This window comes from Gymnoscopelus braueri (assembly GCF_963280865.1).
Source record: "Gymnoscopelus braueri genome assembly, chromosome: 24".
NCBI lineage: Eukaryota > Metazoa > Chordata > Actinopteri > Myctophiformes > Myctophidae > Gymnoscopelus > Gymnoscopelus braueri.
Window position 1 is genome coordinate 15,994,090 of NC_137626.1, and position 24,634 is coordinate 16,018,723.

Sequence of the window (24,634 nt, forward strand, 5' to 3'; positions counted from 1 at the left end):
AAAAGTGTTTTAGATGCAACTTTTGTTTGCGTGGTGTGCTCTTTTTTCCCTCTACACCGATAGCTCTTTGCCAATCTACAAGAGCTTGTAGATCTGCTAAAGTTCTCCTCAGAAAAGGGATGCTAGGGTTCAAGTAGTTACGGTAAAAAAATAAATCATATCACACAAAGAGTTGGTGGACCCCTGTAGTAACTCTGAGCCCCTAGGGGTCCCGGACCCCCTGTTGAAGACCCCTGGTGTAATGACATGCACATCAATTCTCTTGATTGACCATTGGAGAAAATAAAAGTTTCACACAGATTGTGATTTATCAGCATTTTATTTTGAGACACTTACAAATGTACTTGCTGTTGCGTTCCCCCCCCCCCCCCACAGTTTATGGGTGTTTTTATAGCTTTGCTACCTACAAACACTTGCCTTAGAAATAGGCAGTCACATTCTTGTCCTGTGTCTTTCTGACAACTCCTGTGTGGATGGTCTTGGCTTTCTAGCTATGTTCTTTGGAAAATCAGGTCTGGGTAGGTGTGAAGATGGGTCTTTGTATGCCACATCTTCATCCATTCGTCGCTCCAGTACCTTCTCAACCAGTCTCTCCCTGAATGTGTACCGTTTCGGCTCGTACGTGTTCTTTTGCACCCAGTCATCGGACTGCTTTGGGAAGACATATTTGTAGACATCTTCACCTATCAAAGCAGAACATCAAAAAAAATTATACATGTAACTGCAATAGTTATCAGACAACATTCCACTAACTCAATCTGCATGTTGTGAGTTACAGATAATGCATTATTATAAGAATTACATTCTAACGTATTGCAGTTATTACAGTGATAATCTTATAACACTTTTACAAGAATGATATCAAAACTGAATTCTACACTATATACCTGTGGCTGTGGTAGCCTTTTCTCTTAGGACATTGGTGTTGTGGTCGAGCACAGACAGTTGAGTACGTCCCACCATGGACTGGTAACTGAAATGAAGCCTCTTGGGCATGTACTTCAGTAAGGTACTGTGGTATGATTCAAGCACTCCTGCAAAAATAGAGATTTTATTAACGTGCCATTGTGTCATGAAGAATTACGCGACATGAAATATCTAACAGATCATTAACCCATTAAAACCGGGAACGCATCTGTGTAACCACTTTAACCATTATTTTATACTTTGGCTAATCAAAAATAGCAGATCTACAAGCTCATAGTGTGGCACAGAGTGCCTCGCTATGAGCTTGTAGATTGCCATTTTTGAAAACTTGTGCAAATCTTTGAATATATATATTTTTAAAGCGAACATTTTGCTTATGGGGGGTCCCTGGAACAACATACTTTGAGATGGGGGTCTGCGGCCAAATAAATGTCATTTTGGGGGTCCTTGACATGAAAAGGTTTGAGAACAACGGTTAGGATTAAGAAGACATTTGTAGAATCCCCAGAAGCAAAGATTTGAGTTAAAAATGTTCACTTTAAAAGTATATACAGTATGTATTCAAAGATTTGCACACATAAAAAAAAACCGATCTACAAGCTCATTCGGTGCCGCGCTATGAGCTTGTATATCTATGCTATTTTTGAATAGCCCAAAGAAATCTAAAATGGGTTAGTATTCAGAATTCCACCAATATAGAATTGGGCATTAACATTTTCATAGGACAGGTAGTTAAATGTAGCATATAAGATTTGTCTTTTTGCCCGTATGTATGCCCCAACTACATATTTGAACAACAGTGATGACATATTGGCGACATGACATCATTCAATCACAGACTGCACTCTACAACTTGCTATCCATTGCTAAAGATTGCACAGGGAAGCCAGGCCGTTATTAGACCGCTTCTTGTTTTACTGTCAATACAACTTCACTTTATCTGAGAGTTTACCTGTGTGCTTGAAATCAGCCATTTGATCCAAATCTTTCATCAGGTATTTGTCCAGTACAAATTTAGAGAACACTTTGTACACCTCTGTGGTTTTAGAGAGCCATTTCTTGCGGCTCTGTTCTTCCTCGGACAGGTCAGCATGGCCACAGGTGTACTGTACCCCATTTTCTGTCCAGCTGTGTACACCACAGATATGGTAGAGAATGGAGAGCCATATCCGTTTCAGTTCCTGTAAAAAGCACAATTAACGGATACATCTCTGATTACATTCAATACTGTCTGTGTTTAGTCAACTATAGTTGTGTCTAATTGATTGAATACTTTATTACAAATACAAACGCACGTACAGACATTTAGGCTACAAGGATAACACAAAAAAAGTCTTGGGGACTTGTTTCCATTGTGGTCCTATGATCATGCGACAACATGTCGCATGATTCAACTGTATATGGTATAGTTGAACAGTTAATTTACAGTTACAAATATGAAAAGTTCATCCTGAAGGTAAAAAAATCTATTGTGTTCCCATGTAAATCAGTGTAAAATGGTCATATACTATGTGTTGGTAATTTCATACATACCACAACACTACCCCCACAGTTTGCACATGAATACCAGAGGTGGTTTCCTACGCTCTTCACCCAAGGCAGGAGGTCTTCATATGCCTTCTTTTTAGACAGAGCTTGTAGTTTTCTTTTTAGACCTTTTCAGGGAAAATGTTTTTGTTAGCTGCATACAGGACACTTTAGTATAAATTATAAAACATACCCCATAAAACAACACCTGTATGAGTAAGCTCTCTATGCATAACTAGGGGGTCATACCTATGTTCCCTGGGTTCTATGTTCCCCACTAAGGTTATGGTTAGGGTTAGGTTTAGGTTAGGTCCTATATTCCCCGCTCTCCCTAGGAAACGGGGAACATAGAACCTATGGTCCCCATAACTAGTCCTAGTCTTTTCTAGAAGATGGCAAACCCGTTTAGCCGTTCCGGGTACATTTTCTATAGCTTAATTTTTGATTGGCTCAGCAGATTTGAACCATAAACACATCCGAGACCTTCATTTGTTTTGTGTTAAAACCTGCTGCCAAGCCAATCAAAGAAACTATGGAGAAATGAACATGAAATGGGTGTGCCACATTCTGGAAAGACAGGACAGTCATGCACTGGTATACGCAGTCTATTCCTAAAGGGGTTGTAGGTAGTAAAACACAGCCTCTTGGGGCTCATTGTTTTATTATACAAAAATCTGACCTTTACTACAATGCCAAGGGTCCACCTGATGATTTATTTTTGGAAATTCCTCTCGCATGATCTTCCGGACGGAAGATGAGCGATCTGTTGTTAATATGGAGATAGGAAGGCCCTGGCGCAAAAGGCTGCTTAGACCTCTCCTTAACCCCAGAGGCTCCATTGCCACAGAGCTCTTGGCCTCAGTAACCTGTTGTGTAAACAAAGACCACACGTTACACTTTTCAAAAATCAAATTACAACTAGGAAAAAGTGCCCCTCGGAGAACAGGTCTCCGCCAGGTCAGGTAGGTTACTGTGGCCTCCTGGTGGTGCTATAATAGGCCAATGTGAAAAGGGTGCCATTTCTTCTTAGGCCTTGCACGGCAATCGGACACTGTATTCATGATTTGAGGCCTTTTGTTCCAAAAATGTGTTGTGCTGAATTAGACCTACTGGTTAACAGGAATCGACCTGTTATAGCGCCACCATGAGGCTGATTTGAACATTTTAAAATGGCATTTCTTCTTCGGCCTAATGGGAATGTGTGTGCAAAATTTCACGGAAATTGCATGCCGTGTTCATGATTTGAGGCATTTTGTTCGAAACTGACTACTCCTGCAAACTTTGGAAGCCAATTTTTGCCAATCAGGATAGAATATGAAAAATCTGAAAGACCAGTTTATTTTAATGACTATAGAGATACTGTGTACCAATTTGCAGGATTTTTGGCCGAAATCTGTAGGAGCACTGTCCAAAAATGTGTTTTGCTAAAAGCAGCCTCCTGGTGGCGCTATAAAGGCCCATGTGAAAAATTTGGGGCAGAGTTTCTGCTCTGGCATCCAGGGACTGTGTGTGCACAGTTTCGCTGCAAGCAAGCCAAGGGTGCCAGAGATTAGCTGTACACAGACAAGACAGAATGACACACACGGACGGACAGGGGGCAAAACATACTCTCTCGCCATGCCTTTCGGCCTGGCGGAGACAATAACAGGCACTTGTGTGATTAAATTTACCTGGATAACATCAGATTGAATAATCTGCTTGGTCCAGTCATCCATAAAGCTATAGGTTGTGTATTTGGCTGAAAATCCAGGGCTGTCTGACCTATGGAAGCACAAAGCACTGTTTTCATTATGCGGGAATAGAAGTTCTGCATTTACCATCTATAAGAAGAGACAACAAAGATAAACCTTTACTGATCCCCAGGCGGGAAATTCAGGTGTCATACCAGGCAGTAACATCAGTAAGAATGAAACAGGAGAGGTATAGGTACAGTAAGAGTGACAGTTGAGAACTTGAGATTAAACAAAAAAAAAAGAAAAAGGCTTAGATTATCACTGGATATCAGCACCGGGTCTCCGGGCGAATGAATACCAGATATGTACAGACAGTGACATTTTATCAATAGCTATGTACATTATGTATACTTGCCTGGCATCGCCACAAAGGTGTACTGGCTTCCCTGCATTTGCATCTTCTATGATGGTGGCGAGTATTGACTTGTGTTGCAGGTCGTACTCTTGTTTTATGACGGGCAGGAAGTAGGAGGACTGGTATTCATAGAAAGTGGTACTTTCTGGCAACTGTACATTACAAAGATCTGCCCAGTCTTTGATTTCTGTAAAGGTAGAGCCAGTGAACAGCACAGAAGCCATTGACACAATATTTGTCTGTGGCATCTGCCTCACATCCGGACATGACTGCCAACTCCCTGTGTGTCGTTTCACACACTCCCAAGTAATCTTAATTTGACTCCCTTTATGAATTGTACTAGTATCTGTGATTCCAGACCCACACTCTGGACATCTTTTAAATAGTTGCATTAGGTTCGATTCGTTAACAATCCACTTTCTTTGATTCCAAACATCACTGTATGTCTCAGAGTCTTCAGAGTCTTCAGAGTCTACACTAGAGCTTGCTGACGTGGGAGGTTTATAGTCTGAAGTTGTCTGACTAGCTCCTAATGAGCTAGAAAAACTTGTGTCCATTTGTGGTGAGGTGGGTTCATCTTCATCTGTGATTTGCTGATCAAGAGGTATGTCATCGGTAGATTCGGTACCTTCCTAATAACAGAAAATATATATATATAAAACTTTGTCATTGTTTTGTCATCTATCTTCATTCATTCATTCATTCATATATAAAAAACCTACCAAAGACAATCTCTCTGGTGAACATGGAGGTCTTGAGACGGTCGCAAGACCCATGGCTTCAAGTTGCTGGAAAAAGAAACAACCGTTTGTCTCCAAAGTAAATTAGCACATCAACGCTATTATTATTCAAACAATTAAATATGGTAATGGTGTACATACATAATAGTAACGATGTACATATATTCTATAAGTTGGGTGATGAGTGATGAAAGCAGTCACACCAGGCCTAAGTCAAACTAACTAGACTGACTACAGTCGGTGCCTATTGACTTTGTCGTTTGTCATGTTGACATCACACTCCTCATTTGCCTCACTCACTCGTGCAGTAAATGTAGTTCCAAATACTACCACGAGGTGGCGCTTTGGAGTCACTTTTTTTTTGTTTCAGACAGACAGACAGACAGACACAGACAGACAGATGAGATCTGAGTCCTGACCTGGGAGTCATAAAAAAATAGCAGATTTACAAGCTCACATTGCCTGGCGTGTGTGTGTGATTATAATTATAATTAATATAATATACTATTATATACTACTATACACGTCGTGTAGACCCACTTGTAGATTGGCTTTTTTTTTTTTTTCTTGCATCATTTGCTGTGTAGTATTTATCTTGTTTCTACTTTTTTGAAAATGCGCAGACAGTGTAGTGGTGGAAGCTGACGATTACTGATTTTAGGGCCCGCGTTCGAATCCCATGCTGTGAAGAAGTGTAATTGCTATTTTTGAATTTATATCGTTAAATCAATGTTAATGTAACTCTGAGAGTGTGGGTGTGATTACACACCTGTTGCACACAGGATAAATCAGCCCCTTCAGTATGTAATACAAGCTTGAAATAAATTACCTTGTGTCTTTTCTTAGACATTGGAGATGATGGCTGCAATGGGTGACGACAGAGAGCAGGGGCGGGGTGCACGGGCATAGCAGCAGACAGTCCAAATGTTTCATCTTTCTATAAAGCCATTCAAAATAAGAATTGTTCTTTAATCCACACATATGCATTAACATCATAACATGGATAGGGAGATTGATAAACTGCACAGCATGTAAAACATGGCAAGAACGGTTACGTGTGTGTGTGTGTGTTGTCCATGATTTGCTGACTGTACTTTTTTACAGCACCTTGTAATATTTGTGTCCTTGTATTGTATCCTGTATTGTATGTAGACATAAATAAATGATTAAATGTGTGTGAGAGAGATACACTTATCCGCCACTGACAATCCATCCAGTCCTTTCCTATAATTCATGTGTCTGTCTACATTAACATGTAGTATTGCGGCTGATCAGTCATTGGCCTTTAAAAACTGTATGACGCGCATTAAAATACTCAGTTCCAAACAAATGCTCAAGTTTAAAATGTTTACTGTGCAGTGTCACCAATTATTAGAATTTACAATTTACAATAAATAAATCTGTAATAAATCTGTGCACAAGATAAGTTAAACAGTGAGCAATTAACAATACAAAATGCGGTCAACAAAAATGTAGCTCTCCCAGCTCACCCTACCTCCATGGGCAAACCAACCAATAAAGGTGAGCAGGTGAGAGCCACATTTATAGTCACCGGAGGCCACCCACAAAGGCACACCCACCAACAAGGTGCCAATGAGGTGCCTCCAGCAATCTCATACCAATAACCCCATCCAGTGCACAAATACAAATATAATCCTTCATTTAGCCTTTGAAAATACCCTCTTATTATTTATTTTTTAAGGAGGAGGACAAGCACTTACATTTTTAGCTAGGGTCACTGTAGGTATGGCATTCAAAGTCAAATCTATAGTGGACATAACCTGGAAATAAAAACAATAACATTTAATGTCAAAATGAATGTAAAAAAACCAATGTATGTATATATATATATATATATATATATATATATATATATATATATATATATATATATATATATATATATATATACACACACACACACACACACACACACACACACACACACACACACACACACACACACACACACACACACACACACACACACACACACAGAGTAGATCCCAGGCCAGACCTATTTCATTTGGTTAATTTAATTCATGCTTATGGAATAAGTCATTTGTATTGCCTGGCATGTTTGCACATTAGTTTCAGTGCAGTTAGTGCATTAATATGCATCAATAGTATTATAGTCAACAACTATTGACTCAAAATATAAAGATGGCAAGGTACAATAATGCAACAACCACAATATTTAAAGTAGGCATGCATATGCAATATAAGCAACGCAAATACAATACAAAAATGTAATAGACTGTAGGCCTATTTACCTCAGCGTGCCTACGTTTCTCCAAGGCACCTCTGTATTTTGGGACAGCACCCGTTCCACTCCATGGAAAGACAGAGGGAATGGCCGTGCTGGTGAGCCTTCTCCTTGGTGTAGTCCCCATGAGGGATGCCTTGAGGTCCCTTTCGTAGTCCTGCTCAGTAAAGTGTTTGCTGCACACACGTAGTGATTTAATCTTGGCTGCCGATGTTTTAACATCATAATTCACATTCCTAATCGCAACAAGCCACTTGCGACATCTGGTAACATCTGTTGTTGGTGGAAAGGAATGGAATATGGTGCCTTCAAGCTTGACTTTTTCATTACATCCAGGGACAGAACACCAACTTGCTCTCCTTGTTCCTTGTTTTTTATTAGACATTTTTGGAAATCGTTACTTATGTTTCTCACTCACTTGTCTGTCCGTCTCGTTGATACTAGTGTTTGTTTTGACTTGATTTCCCCCCTTCTGGGCACGCTGGCGCCGTTCGTTGAGCAACGTCATCACGTTCACCCAAATATGGGCAAATGATTTCCGCCTCCTGTAGCTCCGCGTAAAGAGATGAATAATAGCGGTAGGAGTAGATCCTGACCGTTTTTAATGGCCTATAGGTATATATTCTGGCTCACAAGACATAGCACTTGTACATAATCCAGCTGAATTGGCTGAAAATGCTCTAAAAAGTTTTTTATTTCAATTGAAAGTGCGCTGTTTCTGAGGAGGGAGAAAAGTCCCATTTAGACTGCGGGCAGCCTAGGGGGCGGGGCCACATTCCACACCGAGCCGACGTCACTGCCCAAATAATCAAATACTGCTGTTCTCGGCTGAACAGAAGGTGGAGCACTCGCGCACATTTCCACTCACCAGCATTAATATATATACATGACATCGTTCACTGTTGAAAATGGGTGGTCTTCCCCTTTAAGTGTAATTCCGTCTTTCACCGGATGCGCTTTGTCATTACCGTTCATTGGGAACTTCTGACAGAATCGGCCACACACAGACGGGATTAAAACAATTCTTTATGAAAAATATGGACTAATACATTGCACAAAGACTCCGGACCGCTAGTTAACATTTAGGGCAACCGGGTAAACGAGTTATATTTTGCATTTGTACATGTTCGGAGAATACGGCTTGTGAAATTCCAGGAAAATTGGGGGTGGGGGGGGGGGGGGGGGGGGGGAGTCGCTAAGACTCTCGTTGATACGAAAATAAAAGTCAGACTCCATAAAATACATCTACAATAGTCTTGATCTAAGGCTAGTGCAGCTGCAGAACTGCAGAAATAAGCTCTCTCCCCTCCCTCTCTTCTTGCAGCTTCTTGCTTTTCTCTCTCTCTCAGCTCTCTCTCTCTCTCTCTCTGGTTTTCAAGTTTCAACCTTTTTCATGCCAAGGACCCTCCCAAATGATATGTATTTAGCTTGTATATCTGCTATTTTTAATAGCCAAAGCTAAGTGGTTAAAATGATTGTGACGCTATGTTAACTAATTTCGCTGGGGACCCCCTGGCACCCCCCCCTCAAGGACCCCTGGGGGTCCCCAGACCTCACTTTGAGAACCAATGTTCTAGCAGCATGTGTCTGCGCTGCTCTCTCTCTCTCTCTCTCTCTCTCTCTCTCTCTCTCTCTCGTAGAGTAGAGGCAGTAACAGTCAGTCCGTTAACACAGACAGACACGGCATATTGCGCACCATGGATCCGTTACGCACTGGATCCTCTCTCTCCTCCTCTGGACAGGATTACCAAGTGATCAACAACAACGCGATCAACATCAACTCATGAGAAAAATAATAAGCTCTTTATTGAGAGGCTATAGTTTTCTTTCTCTTTCTTTGGTTAATCGTTAAAAAAAAGTCGCGCGTTTCTCGTCCTTTTCCTCTGGGTTTGATATAAAAGGCAGGAACGCAACAAACACGCAAACTGTGGTTTTTTTTTTGTGGAGAATCAACGCTGCGTTTATTCCAGTCCATCTACGAGAGTTATTATTGCTTTGATTTTAGTTTTTTCCCCCCCCGCTGATATATATTAGTTTTTTGCTCATTTTGTGGGTGTTTTATATGTGGATACTTATTGTTCTGGACCATGATGGGAGACTCCGTGTTTCTCGACAGGCACAATTCATATCTTGTGAGTATATATTTTCTCCTACTTGTGATTCTTTGCTTCCATTTCTGGCAAATTAATTCATTAATAATCATTACGTGACGACTTGGGAGAGAGAGGGGGGGGGGAGAGAGAGAGAGAGAGAGAGAGAGAGAGAGAAAGGGTGGGGGGGGAGAAAGAGAGAGGAGAGAGAGAGAGAGAGAGAGAGAGAGAGAGAGAGAAAGGGTGGGGGGGGAGAAAGAGAGAGGAGAGAGAGAGAGAGAGAGAGAGAGAGAGAGAGCCTGAGAGAGATCTGCCTACATTTCACAGATGTTGAAAATGAGGCTCCAGCTGTTGTAGCCTCTACAGTAGACTATGGAAGTAAAGTCTCTCTCTCTCTCTCTCTCTCTCTCTCTCTCTCTCTCTCTCTCATCCTCTCTCTCTCTCTCTCTCTCTCTCTCTCTCTCTCTCTCTCTCTCTCTCTCTCTCTCTCTCACACACACACGACTCCACCACATATGAAAAAAGTTTGCAGTGCCTTCAAATGCATTATTGCTCCCATCCCAAACCACCTGTTGCTTTCCTGTCTTTGTTGTTCATAGATGATACAATATTGAGGCTTTTGAGCTATAGATGATATATACGTGTGTACTGACTGGGTACTTTATGTTGTATTTCACTCACACTGTTGTGAGTGGGGTGTACTGATACATGTATGATGCAAAGCAGAAGCTATAAGGGACCTCAACTGCAACTTCCTCTGATGCAATGCTTTGTGTGTGTGTGTGCCCGCGTGCGTGTGCATGCCTGCAGGTTTTGTCGTTCTATAATGCTATAGTAGGCAGTACATGGGCACACACGCACATACTTTCTTTCTTGATCTTGATCTTGATCTTGATCTTTCTCTGTCTCTCTCACACACACACACACACACACACACACACACACACACACACACACACACACACACACACACACACACACACACACACACACACACACACACACACACACACACACACACACACACACACACACATACACACACACACACACACACACACACACAGTAATACAAGTGTGCATGCATACTACACGGAAAACCTTGTGATTTCCGTCTTGTTCTCCTTCTCAGTGTGTAGTTAGTGTTACAAGTGGTTGTGTTTGACATTGCTATGACAAAGCCTCTGTGTTTCAGATAGGGGGCAAAACATACAGATATGGTTCAACGCAGTCAGGTCAGACTCATGGCACTCACATGGGAACAACTGGGCCTCAGACGTTTTTTTTATAGATGTGTCACCTTTGGAAAAAACACAATCGTTTGACGTTTGGAATATTTCCAAGTCCAACAGAGATTAAATTAATCCATGTTGAAGAGGAAACATTTCTGAGAAATGAATGCATACACTTAACTTCCGCATGGAAGGCAAACATCTTTGTAAAATATTTATGAATAATTCTGAAATTTACTTTATTTCTTTTTGAAAAATCTAAGACATGCCTCAAACAGGGACAGCAGGTTGAAAGTGGTTAACCTCTTACACCCCAGCAACTGTTTTCTGCAGAAAATAGCCGATCTACAAGCATACAACGCTTATAAGTATTTATAAGTGATGTCTCTGTGGCTGGGAGCCCTCATAAAGCTACAACCCCAGATTGAATAACAATACCGTTTGCTTTGGCTGCATGCAAGCCGCATGCTGTGGTCTCCCACAGTGTGGTTAGTGAGTGTGTGTGTGTGTGTGTGTGTGTGTGTGTGTGTGTGTGTGTGTGTGTGTGTGTGTGTGTGTGTGTGTGTGTGTGAGTGTGTGTGTGTGTGCGTGTGCGTGTGTGTCTCTGAGACCACATTTTTGGGACAAATTGATTGGGGAAACATGTCTAATTTTGTGGACAAATTGTGTATCCCACCAATTTGATTTGTGTGCAGTTTCATATTGGTAAGGAGAGGCGCACAGGGTTAAATGCATGTAAGTCAATGCTATGTGCTCACATAGTTTGCAGAACCAACATGTGTGTGTGTGTGTGTGTGTGTGTGTGTGTGTGTGTGTGTGTGTGTGTGTGTGTGTGTGTGTGTGTGTGTGTGTGTGTGTGTGTGTGTGTGTGTGTGTGTGTGTGTGTACGTGTGTGTGTGTGTGTGTGTGTGTGTGTGTGTGTGTGTGTGTGTGTGTGTGTGTGTGTCTGTGCGCGCGCGCACGCACGCACGCACACGTACGTGTGTCCTTGCTTCATTTTACATGTGGTATGTCATTTCTGGCCACCGCCAGTCAAAATGAATGTGCTGGGCGAGCACAGAATGGGACTAACAGAATGTTGTGTGGTCTCTGTATGAAATGGTCAGTGACTTTGTCAAGCTGCAGAAATTGAAGAATGACTCAATTCAATTCAATGTAGCTTTATTGGCATGAGAAAACGTACGTTTACATTGCCAAAGCAAGTGTCAAACCTTGGGTGCGGGGGTCGGTCTGTGGCTAGCCTGGTTCCAGAGGAATCTGCCATTGCAAAAAGAAAAATGCCATTGGCAGATTAATATCTACGCAGTGATATTAGTCTGGCCATGCCAGGCTAGTCTGTGGCGGCCTTTCTCTATTGCAAGGCTGTGTTCACCGAGTCTGTACCTCAAGGCTTTCCGTCGAATTAATTGTATCAACAGAGGTTGAGAAGAGGTTTTAAAGGATAGTTGAAGTATAGTTTCTGTGATAAGAAGAACATGTGCATTTGTTCTTTAGGTGAGGAATCCAAACGTTATAAAAACATGTCTGCCTCCTCAGGTCAACTCCATGCAAAATGTTTCATTACAGTGGTGTAAAGTAACTAAGTACATTTACTCAAGTACTGTACTTAAGTACAATTTTGAGGTATTTTTTTACTTTACTGGAGTATTTACAGTTTTCAGTACTTTTACTTCTACTCCACTAGATCTCAGAGGCAAATGTTGTACTTTTTACTCCACTACAAAATCGCGAAGCATTGTGAGCTTGTAGATCTGCTATTTTCAAAAGATTTTTATACATTTGAAAACTTGAAATGGGACATTCTGCATAATGACTACTTTTACTTTTGCTACTTTAAGTACAGTATTTGATACCAATACTTTTGTACTTTTACTCAAGTAAAATTTTAATTCCGGACTTTAACTTGTAACAGAGTACTTCTACATTGCAGTATTGATACTTTTACTTAAGTAAAACATTTGAGTACTTTTTCCACCACTGGTTGAAATATAGTTTTCGTGAGAAATCCAAAACGTGTCTGCCTCCTCAGGTCAAACGTTTCAATACCACTACTACGTCTCGTACTGCCACAGGCATACGTACCGTTCATCATCCCAAACCTAGCGGTAGTGCAGCTCCAGCCAGGCGGCTTGTAGCTGTCCTAATAAATCCCAGACACCTAGTTGAACTCAGCACAGGAATGTACTACCTATAACCCAATGGAGAAGAAGACCATCCCTAAGAAAAATGTCCTTAGTGGAGGATTTTTGCCCTCTCTTGGGGGCTTATTCTTTTTTCGTTACTTTTTTTCCTTCTTCTCTCCATCAGGCCCTCTAATAAACATACGGCACTGACATCGTCATTCCCGCCACGCCAAATAGATGTTTCGGATTCCAAGTCGTTCCACTCCGGAAAACACAGATGGATGGTTGGAGAGAGTGAAAGAGCAAGAGATAGACAGACAGACAGAGAGAGAGAGAGAGAGACACAGAGAGACAGAGAGAGAGAGGTGTTGTAGCGCGTCATTCCGCCAGAATCTAAAACGTTTTAATCCCTGTTCTATCCCCAGTCAAAGTTTGTTTCCAGTGTTCCACTTGTAGTGACGTGCGAGGCTGTTCTGTACTTGTGCAGTTCAAGAAGACATTTTGGAAGAGCACCAGGGATCACACCTGGCTGGTGGATTTCTGGATCCCTTTTGCGGCCATGTTGGCCCATTGTTCCGTAGAAAGCATCAGGATGTCCACAATGCATCACCCACTGTCTGATTGTACTTTCTTCTTACAATGTCCTGTCATGATTAACCTATAGGGTGGCCATATATTCAACCCCCCCCCAACCAGGACCCTTAAATGAATGTGCACTCACAGACCCATTCATGCACGTTCACGCAGCCACAGCCTGTTCAGGCCAGCGTTGCGGCCGCGGCCAGGCAAGTGGCATCTCAGCCTTGCCAGCCACACAAAAAGACTATGGAGCACTGTCTTCTTGGCTGCCATCAGACCTATGAACACACACTGAACATTACATGGCCCGGACTATAAGGTGGACATGTCTGTGGCTAATGTATTGGACCTATGACAATGCAGATTTAGGCATGTTTTTGTTATTTAAGCAGCTTAGTTTTAAAGCTGATTTAGGTAAGTTTACATTTTAGTTTTAGATTTTGGTTTAGATCTTTTTGTTATTTAAGCAGCTAAGTTTAAAAATTGAATACTGAGCTTTTTACATCTTAACTCTTGACACTGTAGCTGCAGTGTTGGTTTTTAGCGCACGATGCATTTCACATGCCTTTTACTTTGTATTGCATTGGTATTGTTGACAAATAAAGTTGAACCTTAAGAACCTGAACCTTAACCCAGCATAGGTGTTGCGTGATACGGGCAACAACCGATTGAACACACATCAGCGTTGAATTCAGACACGCAATGCGTTGTCCATGGTTTCTGATTGTTACATGAACAGAACAGAACATGATAAATGACTGTGCAACCACTGAAAACAGCTATTATTATCATAATTGTGATGATGAAAACCTGGACAATTTGTTAGTGAATGTTGAAAACCGGGGACATTGCAGTGTTTTAGAGATATTTGTCGGGAGGATACACGGCTTGAAACCGGGACAATCCCGGACCAAACCGGGATGTCTGGTCTGTCACCCTAGATTAACCACATGAACCCTAGCCGCTGTATCTAAGGAGGGGTGCCTAATATTGACCCCTGGGGGACTCCGGTGGTCACCCAACGTGTATATAGGGTTAAAGTGGTTAATGACACAGCTGTGTAGTTGTGCTAGTGGTTGTGTATCTGTAGTCATCATTAAATGTGTTTCTGCGATTGATAGCAAACGCAATTTTCTTTGCATTATTGTGCGTGCTGTCTCTCGCTCTCTGAGCGTTATGCCAGTGGTTCTCAAACTTTTTCGTGTCAAGGACCCCCAAAATGATATGCATTTGGCCGCGGATCCCAATCTCAAAATATTTTGTTCCAGGGACCCCCAGAAGCAAAGATTTGGGTTACAAATGTTCGCTTAAAAATATATATATTCAAAGATTGGCACAGATTTTCACGATAAAAAAAAGGCAGATCTACAAGCTCATAGCGCGGCACTCAGTGCCGCGCTATGAGCTTGTATATCTGCTATTTTTGAATAGCCAAAGTATAAAATATAGACAAAGGGGTTCAAATGATTGTGACACTATATTAACACATTTTGCTGGGGACCCCCTGGTACCCCCCCAAGGACCCCTGGGGGTACCCGGACCGCACTTTGAGAACCAATGCTTTACGCAAACATGTGTTAGCCCTTCTGCAAAGCTGCAACATTACCCCGCAGTACGGGCTTTGGAAAATGACCACATAAACAACTACAGAAATCACTATGTCATTCCGCTGATGGAAATTATAGTGCAGCGTCTATTATTATTCTATTATCCAGTCTGCCACTTACGTTGGACTAAAACAAACCATGAAAAAGCCCTTTTAAATTGACCCGTGCCGCTGCTGTTAACTGTCAACCACATCTTTGGGGGGATTGCGTCATGTGGGCCTACATTTGAAGAAAAAAAAATATTTTGGTCTTCCAGATCCAGGACTGATTAAAGAGCAACGGGAGCAATTAGGGACAATTCAGTTCATTTTTTTGTTATTTGTCGTCAAACATTCCATTAGGGATGTTTCTTCCTCTGTGTTTCGTGTGTGAGCCTGGAAATTCAAGGCAGTGCGTTTTTATTTTCTGTATCCTTTGAACAATGGTTCTCAATGTCGGGTCCAAGCACCAGGGGGTCCAACAGAATGCTAACGGGGCCTGTAAAGGCCCTGATAAACATATATATTTTTTTTTATCGATATGAACTTGTTACGTACATTTTCAGTGTTGACATAAAATTTTTCTATTGAAAAGTTTAATGAATAATGCTCTAAAATTACATTATGGGAATTCGTTGACAAAAAAATCAAACGTTGAATTGGAGCTGTTGCCCTGTATCTTATCATGTTGCTCATTGATGTTTATGTTGCCTGGTAAAAAAGATAGATAGCTCTCCACCGCACCGACGTCGGCGGCAGTACGTTTTGGAAAGCGTCTGTTGCCGAAAATCTGCTGTTGAATAGGCGGTACACTGTCGCTCGGGACGGCTTTCGACGGTCGGATAGCAGCGAGCTTGTTGTTGAAAAAGACATCAAGCCATACGCTATTTTTAACACTAAAGTAGCCGTCTGTCTGTGTCAGCTCTCAGGTGCATAATTCAGCAACTTTTTGTTCACACCTTTCAACCGGCTGATCTCCCAACTTCATTTGACTGCCAGTCTGCAGTAATCTGCAGTAGTTGTTTGGTGGAGAGCTACCTTATCAGGGACTTATCTCTGGGAGTGTGCACATGGAAGGCATTTGCACATCCTCAGAGTTAAATTAACACTGAAAATGTTACAGTGTATATTGGGGTCCAAAGGATAACAAATTGATCATTTATACACTCTCAGAACAACAGACCCGTTAAGGGTCCATTTTGGACCCCTCCTGGGCCCCCGGACCAGACATTGAGAAACAGTATCCCTTGAATGAGGGATGATCTTTGGTGGTGTACTGCGTTGTCATCAGATGTACGGCGTCACCATCGCCTGACGGTTTTAAAGGTGACTGTCACCGAGGAAGAAGGAAGGAGACAGAGAGAGAGACAAAGAGAACATTGATAAAGTGATTGATGACCCCAGCCCCCCCCCGCCCCCACCCGCCCGCCCGCCCGCCCGCCCTAACCAACCCGCCAAATGGCCTTTCCTTACCTTCCTCCCCCTCCCTCTTCCTTGACTCTGTCTCTCTCTTTGTCTGCTTATCTACGTGCCTGTCTGTCTGTCTGTCTGTCTATTTGTCTATCTGTCTGTCCTCTTTCCTTTTCATCTTCAATTTGTCTCTGTCGTTTGTCCCTTTATCTTCTGACCCGTTTTCCCGCCTCTCTCTCCTTCTCCCTGTGTGTGTGTGTGTGTGTGTTTGTGTGTGTGTGTGTGTGTGTGTGTGTGTCTCTCTGTGTCTGTCGTCACTGAGTAAACGGAGCGCGTGCCAGAGAACCATGTCGACCTGAGAGCCCGTTTACCTGTTTAGACAAAGTACCGGATTCTTCCTACTGTTGTTTCCTCCACTTAACTGCCCCGCCCTCCTTCCCTCTCTCTCTCCCCCTCTCTCTCTCCCTCTCTCTCTCTCTCAATCAGTGTTGCCATGTCTGCTTATTATAAGCGACTTTGAGCTTGTTTTTCTGTAAAGTTGCTTGTAAATATTGGTAGTTGCGGGTTGTGGTCTTTTGGGCTTATTTGGGCTTGTTTCCTAATGTTGTTTAAACTAGTGGTTGTCAAACATTTTCATGTCAAGGAGCCCCCAAATTAATAATGTATTTGAATCTGTCTAGTGAAATCTGGCATCACTGCTCTCTGTATCTCTCTTCGCTTACTTAAAGGACCATAAGTCAACGTCATCATCTGTTCGCAGCTTCGGCAATACATAGTTCCTAAACAGTGAACATTGTCCCATTATTAATGGCTTCATTTTTTTAGTAGTGTGTTTGTTTTCTCCAGCCATTAAAAAGGTTATCAAACATACCTGAATAACTGAGTCAATGTTGATCAAACGTCATTGCATAGTTAACAATTCAAGGACGTTTGAACTGCGTATCATGAATCAATCTTTCCATCATGGGGCTATTTTCGGCAACACCTTGATCGACAATCCATTACGATGCAACTGTAATGTAACTTTAACGGAAAATAATGGTACGTAAGAAAGTGGCAAACATTGTGAAAATAGCCGATCTACAAGCTCACAACGCCTCGCACCACGAGGCGATGTGAGCTTGTAGTTCAGCTATTTTCACAGTTTATCTGTGGAACGAGTCAAACTAAATGTAGGAAGTCCAAGTACTTCTCAGGGTGGGGTGTCCCCAGTTCAAATATGATTATTTTGAGGGGTCGCGGCCTGAAAAGTTTGGCGACCCTTGCCCTACTGAAATGAAATGGAAAGTCAAAGGACAAAACACCAGTCCTCCTTTAACGCTAATATTATGACCTAACTGTTTTCATGTACACAGACACTTCCATCCACCCTCTCTTACATGCTCACACCCCCTCCCCCCCTCTCTCTGCCCCATAATGCTGGGTAAACATGCTGTAATGTGGTATGTTCTCCCCACTGTACCTGCACTTGGTGTGTCACCTTGCTTTTGTTGCAGGCGGTGTTTGCTCTGTTCTGCCACCGCTCCCAACACAAACAACGCTAGCCCGCACAGGGCTCCAGTCCTTGCTTTTCAAATAAGTCCCACACGTCTCATGAGCTCATGACAAGCCCCATCTGTGTCTTACTGTATGTTTCAAGGTTGATTATTTTTTTCGCCTATAAAGGACGTTGCCCAAAATATAGGCACACCAGTTTGTCTTTGTGGATCCACACTGAAAGATATGCATGCATGTGGGGGGTCCTTGACATGAAAAGGTTTGAAAACCACTGCGCTACATCTCCTGCCTCAGCTTGGTGACATAACACGACTCGTCATGTCCATCATGACCCAGTAGTAGAATGTTGGCCTGAATGAAACCTCTGACCAGAAGCTTACAGGTCCATGTTTTCTATCAAAATTCCCCAGAGCAAGACTCTCCAGTACCTGCTCACACACTTATGTTTTGTTTCGGTTTGGCTAAATGATAATTGCTATTTCATTGGCAAGGGTTCAGGTGTAGAGAGATGAATGCTGCCAACTGTCTGTCTGTCAGTCTGTTGCGTTGTGCAGTACGTGTGGTCTTGTTGTCTTTGTATTGTGTTACATAGTGTATGCGTGTTACTGCAAAACTAGTCGCCAAATGCCTCCGAGACAAATATAAATATGTTCATACTGTAGTATTTATTTGGCATCTTAAACCACTTAATCCCCAAGATATTTCATTGAACGTGCTCCCTCAGGGGTTCCTAAGCTCGTTGTGAGCATGTAGATAGGTCATTTAAAAAAAATTGTCCTCTTTCTTAGGTAATATTTGACAATTTGGCCAATGTTTGACCATTGTTTATAGTATAGTTTGTTGGTTGGTTACTTTTGACGTAGTAATGGTATTATCAGTTGTGTATTTATTTCATTTTAGAGGTATTAAGGTCTTAAAAGTCCTTAAAGTATCACTTTGTGCATTTACTCTACACTTATACTGTATGTTGGTTGGTTTGTGTACTGTTGCGTGAGAAAACAATGTTGCACATTAAGCTAATCATCTGGGGACCCCCCAAGATAATTTGGCGACCCCCCTTGGAGGTCCCGACCCCCAGTTTGAGAACCACTTTCCCACAACACCCTGGCCATCGCTCCAACTGTCCTAGACTCTTCTCCCTCCAGGCTCCCAAGCTGTGGATTGACCTCCCTCGGGACTGCAGACTCACTCCCCTTTTTCCTGCCACAGTCTGAAAGCGGCTTTGTGTCAGTGTCAGTAGCTGTTGTTGATGTAGATAGACTACTAGAGGTTTGGGCCGTTTACGGTTATGTCTATGTCATAGTGACATGGCCGTGGTCCTGCCTATATATGGGTGTATCAGGTTTGTTTATGGTTATGTCTGAGTCAGAGTGACGTGGCCGTGGTCCTGCCTATATATGGGCGTATCGGGTTTGTTTATGGTTATGTCAGAGTGATGTCAGAGGTCCGCCCAGCCGCCAGCCCCGCCCACTCTCCCATTAGCCAATTCTAATATAGGATATGCGATCCAGATCTGTGTTGGTTACTTGTTCACACAACGTACAGTAATGTGTGGCGTACAAATGCTAGGTTTTGGTGTCTTACCTGGTATCCTCATACTTACACTACTTGTTTTCTTGGCGTTCTATTCTATTTACTCAACTGCTCACCCCGATATTGCTCTGGATAAAGAATGTCGGCCTAATGCCTAAATTGTAAATTGTAATCAGGACCAGACATCTTTGAAAATGACTTAATATGCTTATCCAGCAGTCACAAACTATAACATTTCATTTCATAAATATGGAACAAAGACAAGCGTTCACATTTTTGGCAACGTTGTAAATAACACATTAATAGAAAGCTTTTATATGATATGTCACTAAACCGATTACTTGATTACTCAACGTTTTCTGCCTAGACTCTCTCAAGGAAAAGGCAACGTGTTTTATTATCAACAGTGAGCGGCCCATATGTCTTTTTATGGAGACGGTAGGAAGGCTTGGAGGAGAGACACGAGAGAGAGAGAGAGAGAAGTATTCTGGCAAGATTTGGATTACCGAGGCCAGCCAGGGGATATGTACTGTATGGTTCCAGAAGCAGTAACAGTGATTGTCAACTAAAAGCTGGACCGATGTATTTGTTTGGTCGATATGCGTCGGCCATTATCGGACGTTTTTGATGACATCGCTGAGTTGCTATTGGCAATTATGCAGTCTATGTGTCCCGGGTAATTTACCTTTCAGAAATGTGCAAAAATAGCAGATCTACAAGCTCACATCAGAATCAGTCAGTTTGTTTCTTTGTCTAATTACAAGTTAAATGTTCTCAAATAGAAACTTTAATCAAATGAACGTTTTTTTCTTAATTTTTTCAAATTGATTGGAAAATGAAAAACATCCGTAATCTGTGTAAAGACGGGATCAGCATCAGACAGCAGAAAGCTGGTCGGGCTTTATTGTCAACACATATTGTTGATAACTACACAGGGATATAGCTTATGGAGATAAACACATGGCAGTCTAGGCTCTCTAGGGAATAAGTCACTATGTGCAGCTGCAGCATGCTGCACTGCCTGTAAATAATGCTGCTGGAATGCACACAGAATGCAAAATGTTTATAGTGTGCGTGTGCGTGTGCGTGTGCGTATGCGTGCGTGCATCTTTGGAAGCCTATAGAAGATTTGTGTAATTGAAATGTTTCAAACATATTCCAATTTTTCCCCCAAGATTTCTTTATCTACACGTTGTGAGCTTGTAGATCTGCTATTTTCAAATATCCGGTGTATATGTTAAAGTGGTTCAACTGATTTTGATGCCATTTGAACTACATAGTGTCCACAGGCTGTACTCTACTGGACTGCCAGTGCCGGTTCCCAACGGTTTATGTCTCGTGTACCCCCCCTTGAGTTAATTATTTCGCCATGCTGATAGTACCGCCTGCATTTGTTCTGTTAAACTCATATTAAACTTTTAGTAGGGCACAGCCAGGGATACGAAACACCACAAGACATCCACTAAAAGGGCTCTCCAAAACCTTTTTTGCCCTCGTTTCTAATTGCATTCTTGTAACAACGCTTGATCACTTTTATTTTTTATTTTTTTACAATGCCTTGCCTTCAATTAGACTTTGCGGGATGTTATATATCGTGTCGTTGTAAAGTCCACCGAACAAAGCAAATGAGCAGAAAGAAACCCAAAAGGGGAACTTAGTGAAGTCACTTTTGTGTTGTTGTTGCCATGGACTGAAAGAGAAGAAGCCCGAACATGTGGTTAATGTTAAAATGTAGTTCAGCTGCATGAGCAGGCACTCCAACCCCAACATGCTGTCACTACATGCACCCATGCACATGTACACACGCGCGCACCCACACCCACACCCACACCCACACACAAAGGACATCAATTTAGGAAGCCAATTTTATGAATGCCATTTTAACATGTTTTTGGCATTTTTAACCGCAATTTTAAAGCCGAAAAATAGCAGATCTACAAGCTCACAACGTGTCGCGCTGCGACACGTTGTGAGCTTATAGATCGGCTATTTTCCAGTGTGTGTGATATCGCTGCACAACTACATAGATAAAATAGGGGGAAAGTCGAACCCCAACCCCAAAACCTAACCTCTAAATGTTTAATCCTAATTCTAAACCCAACCTTAAACTTTTAAAAATTGTAAAAAATAACCATAAAACACCAATTTATTGTGAGGACCATGTCTATTTCTCAAATTATTCTATACTTGTGGACACACACACACACACACACACTACACATTACCCATTACGCACACGTCATGTGTCGGGCCCCCTGACCTTTTCCAAGGACACAGTCAAGCAGCTAATCAGATAGCTGAGGTACCGTGACCTTACGCTGACCCCCCCCCCCCCCCAGCGTGACCTACTGACCTTGCTTCCTGCAGTTGACGGGACACAGAGAGGGTTTTTCGACTCAGGATTGTTAACAGTCTGGTACACTTAAACCACCTTCAACCTGGCCGCCCCTATTTTGGGCATGCCATTATATAGGCTTACAAAATGCCAGATATATACTGTATATATTTTTCATGTATTTGGTGAAAATAGCAGATCTACAAGCTCACAACACATCGTGATGTGATGCGTTGCTATTTTCGGTATAACAAATAGATTCAATATGGCCTGGAAGTGGTCATGTTAGTTCTGGGTGAGTTCACAACGCATTGTGACGTGATGCGTTGCCATTTTTGTTATAAAACATACAGTAGATGCAAGTTAGCCTGTAAGTGGTTATGTTACTGTAGTTCTGAGTTTTCAGCTGTGTAGAAGCAATTCTAGCTATCCTGCGCCCATGACAAAGGCACTTCACCGTGATTTAGAAGAAGTGCTAAAGCGTGTGTCGCTGTGAGATGTACAGTATTATTGACCACTAATGGCTGTCGAGTTCGAGTGGCTTTATTTGGCCTGCGTGTGCCGCCTCAAATCCGAGACCAATGCCCGCCTCGAGAGGTGAAAATATTAGCCGAAATGTGTTATGAAATTCGCTATGCACCCACCCTCGGGCGATTCCTCCAAACGACACAGCCGTTTCTTATTACCCAGGAGCTGTTAGTTCTCCACTTTGTGCGTGTGCGTGTGTGTGTGTGTGTGTGTGTGTGTGTGTGTGTGTGTGTGTGTGTGTGTGTGTGTGTGTGTGTGTGTGTGTGTGTGTGTGTGTGCGTGCATGTGTGTGCTTGCGGCCGCGCATGTGTCCATGTGTGTGTATGCATTTGAGCACCAATGGGATTGCACAACACTTTCCGATGATGACACTCCAGGTTTTCAATTCCAGTCCATTCCACTGTGTTTCTCTCCTCTCTGGGCAAGTGCAAGAGGAACATGCAGTTATGGCCCTTTTAACATTCTCCAGCCGTGATGTAATTCCTTCGCACCTCAACTTCTTCCCCTCTTTGCACCTGCTCCAAGCAGCGGAGCGTGATTGATGACCCGTCACTCCCTTCACAATTCTCACATTAACGGCCAAGGAACGAGTCTAAGCGCGTCACTAGTAGTTATGTGTAAAAGCTGCTGAAACTGAGAACCAACCTGTACCAGCGTTGCCAGCTTTTGCGAGAGAAATAAGCAGCCAGCTCTACGAAAACATGCCCAAAAGAAGCGACTTAACACACACTTTACACCTATATACATCGGCTATTTGAAAATAGACGATCTACAAGCTCACAACGCGTCGCATTGTGAGCTTGTAGATCTGCTATTTTCAACTTCAGATGGGGATATGCGGACAATTACATATAACCCTGTCCTTGACATGAAAATGTTTGAGAACCACTGGTTTAAACAGCATTTAGGAAGCCCAAATAAGCAAAGTTCTACACTTTAGAAACAAGCCCAAAAAATGCAACCCGCAACTACCAATATTTACAAGTGACTTTACAGAAAAACAAGCCCAAAATTGCTTATAATAAGCAGACATGACAATACTGACCTGCACCTGAGGGTCTGACTTGTTTATGTGCACATGAGTAGCGACAAGCATTATTAGCACATTCTGTGAGAGAAACAAGCAGCCATGTTCTACTAAAACAACTAGCCCAAAAGAAGCGACTGACTTAACTTCTTTCACTTATTGTTACCGTGTAAATACCAGTTTTGAACCTCCAAGCCATGTTACTTGTGTCAACTGACATTCTGAGGGTTTAGCTGACTTGGCTCAACTCTCTCATATTTCGTCTCTAACACTAGCTTTGTAATGTGAAATGACAGGTTTGTAAGAAACCAAGTTTAATCATGTTTACATGAAGGGTGCGAGCACGACTCCAACTCGTTTCGATATTACTGAGCACAACGCTGATGAAGGCTTGACGCCGAAACCCATACGTTCTGCTCTGTAGTATACCAACTTATATATAAAATAAAAGTGCCTTAAAGGACAGTTCCATGAGTGCTGGTAGTCTCTTATAGAGATGTATTATTGTAATGGCTAAATCATGGACATTATGTTGTACTACTAACCCTAACTCTATAAGATAAAGTGATTTGAAAGCAGGGTTCGAGACCAGGTTGGGGGCTCGTCCGGGATCAGTGGGCCCTGCCTGAAGCCTAACATCTCCCTTGGCTTGGAGGGGGGGGGGGGTTCCCCTTTGTATGAGTGGTAGATGTTTGGTAGATGTTTGGGTTGGTATCCAGGTGGTCACATATGGAAGTCATGAGCGGACCCTTATAGCTGTGTTTTCCTTTGTTACGATATCGCAGAGTTGGATGACAAAACCTGGTGTAAATCAAGTGTGTGCACACTGCATGTGCAGGCTTTTCATCTGCGAGTAACGGTGGTGGAAAGTACATTTACTCAAGTACTTTACTTGAGTATGCAATTTTTTAAATACTTTATACTTCTACAGATGCAGATATTGTACTTTTTACTCCAGTACAGTTATTTGACAACTTTAATTACCAGTAAATGTGCAGATTGTGATTATTAATACAAAACATTCATTAACCACAAGAAGCCCTATTTTATGCTTTGGCTATATGAAGATAGATATACGAGTACTCCTTCCAGCACTGTATACAGTACACGTGGATGCACGTGTGGGGGGAGTGACAGCATGGTGCGA

At 42.2% G+C, this 24,634-nt stretch overlaps 2 protein-coding genes across 3 annotated transcripts in view; one reads left to right on the forward strand and one right to left on the reverse strand.

Annotated features, from left to right (window-relative positions):
- Positions 1 to 388: 388 nt before the first annotated feature.
- Positions 389 to 7,940, reverse strand: LOC308080348 (uncharacterized protein). Of its 2 annotated transcripts, XM_080422169.1 has the most exons (10): positions 7,556 to 7,940; positions 7,004 to 7,063; positions 6,112 to 6,219; positions 5,265 to 5,330; positions 4,125 to 5,174; positions 3,134 to 3,320; positions 2,461 to 2,582; positions 1,880 to 2,108; positions 888 to 1,034; positions 389 to 683 (listed from the first exon to the last, which is right to left on the reverse strand). In XM_080422169.1, exons 5-10 carry the CDS (start codon positions 4,272 to 4,274, stop codon positions 433 to 435), a joined length of 1,086 nt encoding a protein of 361 aa, XP_080278295.1. In that variant the 5' UTR covers positions 4,275 to 5,174; positions 5,265 to 5,330; positions 6,112 to 6,219; positions 7,004 to 7,063; positions 7,556 to 7,940; the 3' UTR covers positions 389 to 432. The 2 variants fall into 2 exon arrangements, 1 of the variants encoding a protein (XP_080278295.1); XR_013932698.1 differs by lacking the exons at positions 389 to 683; positions 888 to 1,034; positions 1,880 to 2,108; positions 2,461 to 2,582 and having other exon boundaries at positions 3,218 to 3,320.
- Positions 7,941 to 9,225: 1,285 nt separating this feature from the next.
- LOC308080824 (rho GTPase-activating protein 6-like) overlaps positions 9,226 to 24,634 on the forward strand; it is a 106,823-nt gene continuing 91,414 nt past the window's right edge. Inside the window, exon 1 of the mRNA XM_080422842.1 lies at positions 9,226 to 9,680. Coding sequence (XP_080278968.1) covers positions 9,636 to 9,680 — 45 coding nt within the window. The 5' untranslated portion in view covers positions 9,226 to 9,635. The remainder of the gene's footprint in view (positions 9,681 to 24,634) is intronic.

What these genes read in the sequence shown, in the direction of transcription:
- LOC308080348 (XM_080422169.1), bottom strand. Translation starts at nt 4,274, where the DNA reads ATGGTAAATGCAGAACTTCTATTCCCGCATAATGAAAACAGTGCTTTG. An exon ending in CCCTTGGCATTGTAGTAAAG is followed by an intron (nt 2,583 to 3,133) that starts GTCAGATTTTTG and finishes TTCCCTGAAAAG; the next exon opens with GTCTAAAAAGAAAACTACAA. An exon ending in ACTGTGGGGGTAGTGTTGTG is followed by an intron (nt 2,109 to 2,460) that starts GTATGTATGAAA and finishes TGCTTTTTACAG; the next exon opens with GAACTGAAACGGATATGGCT.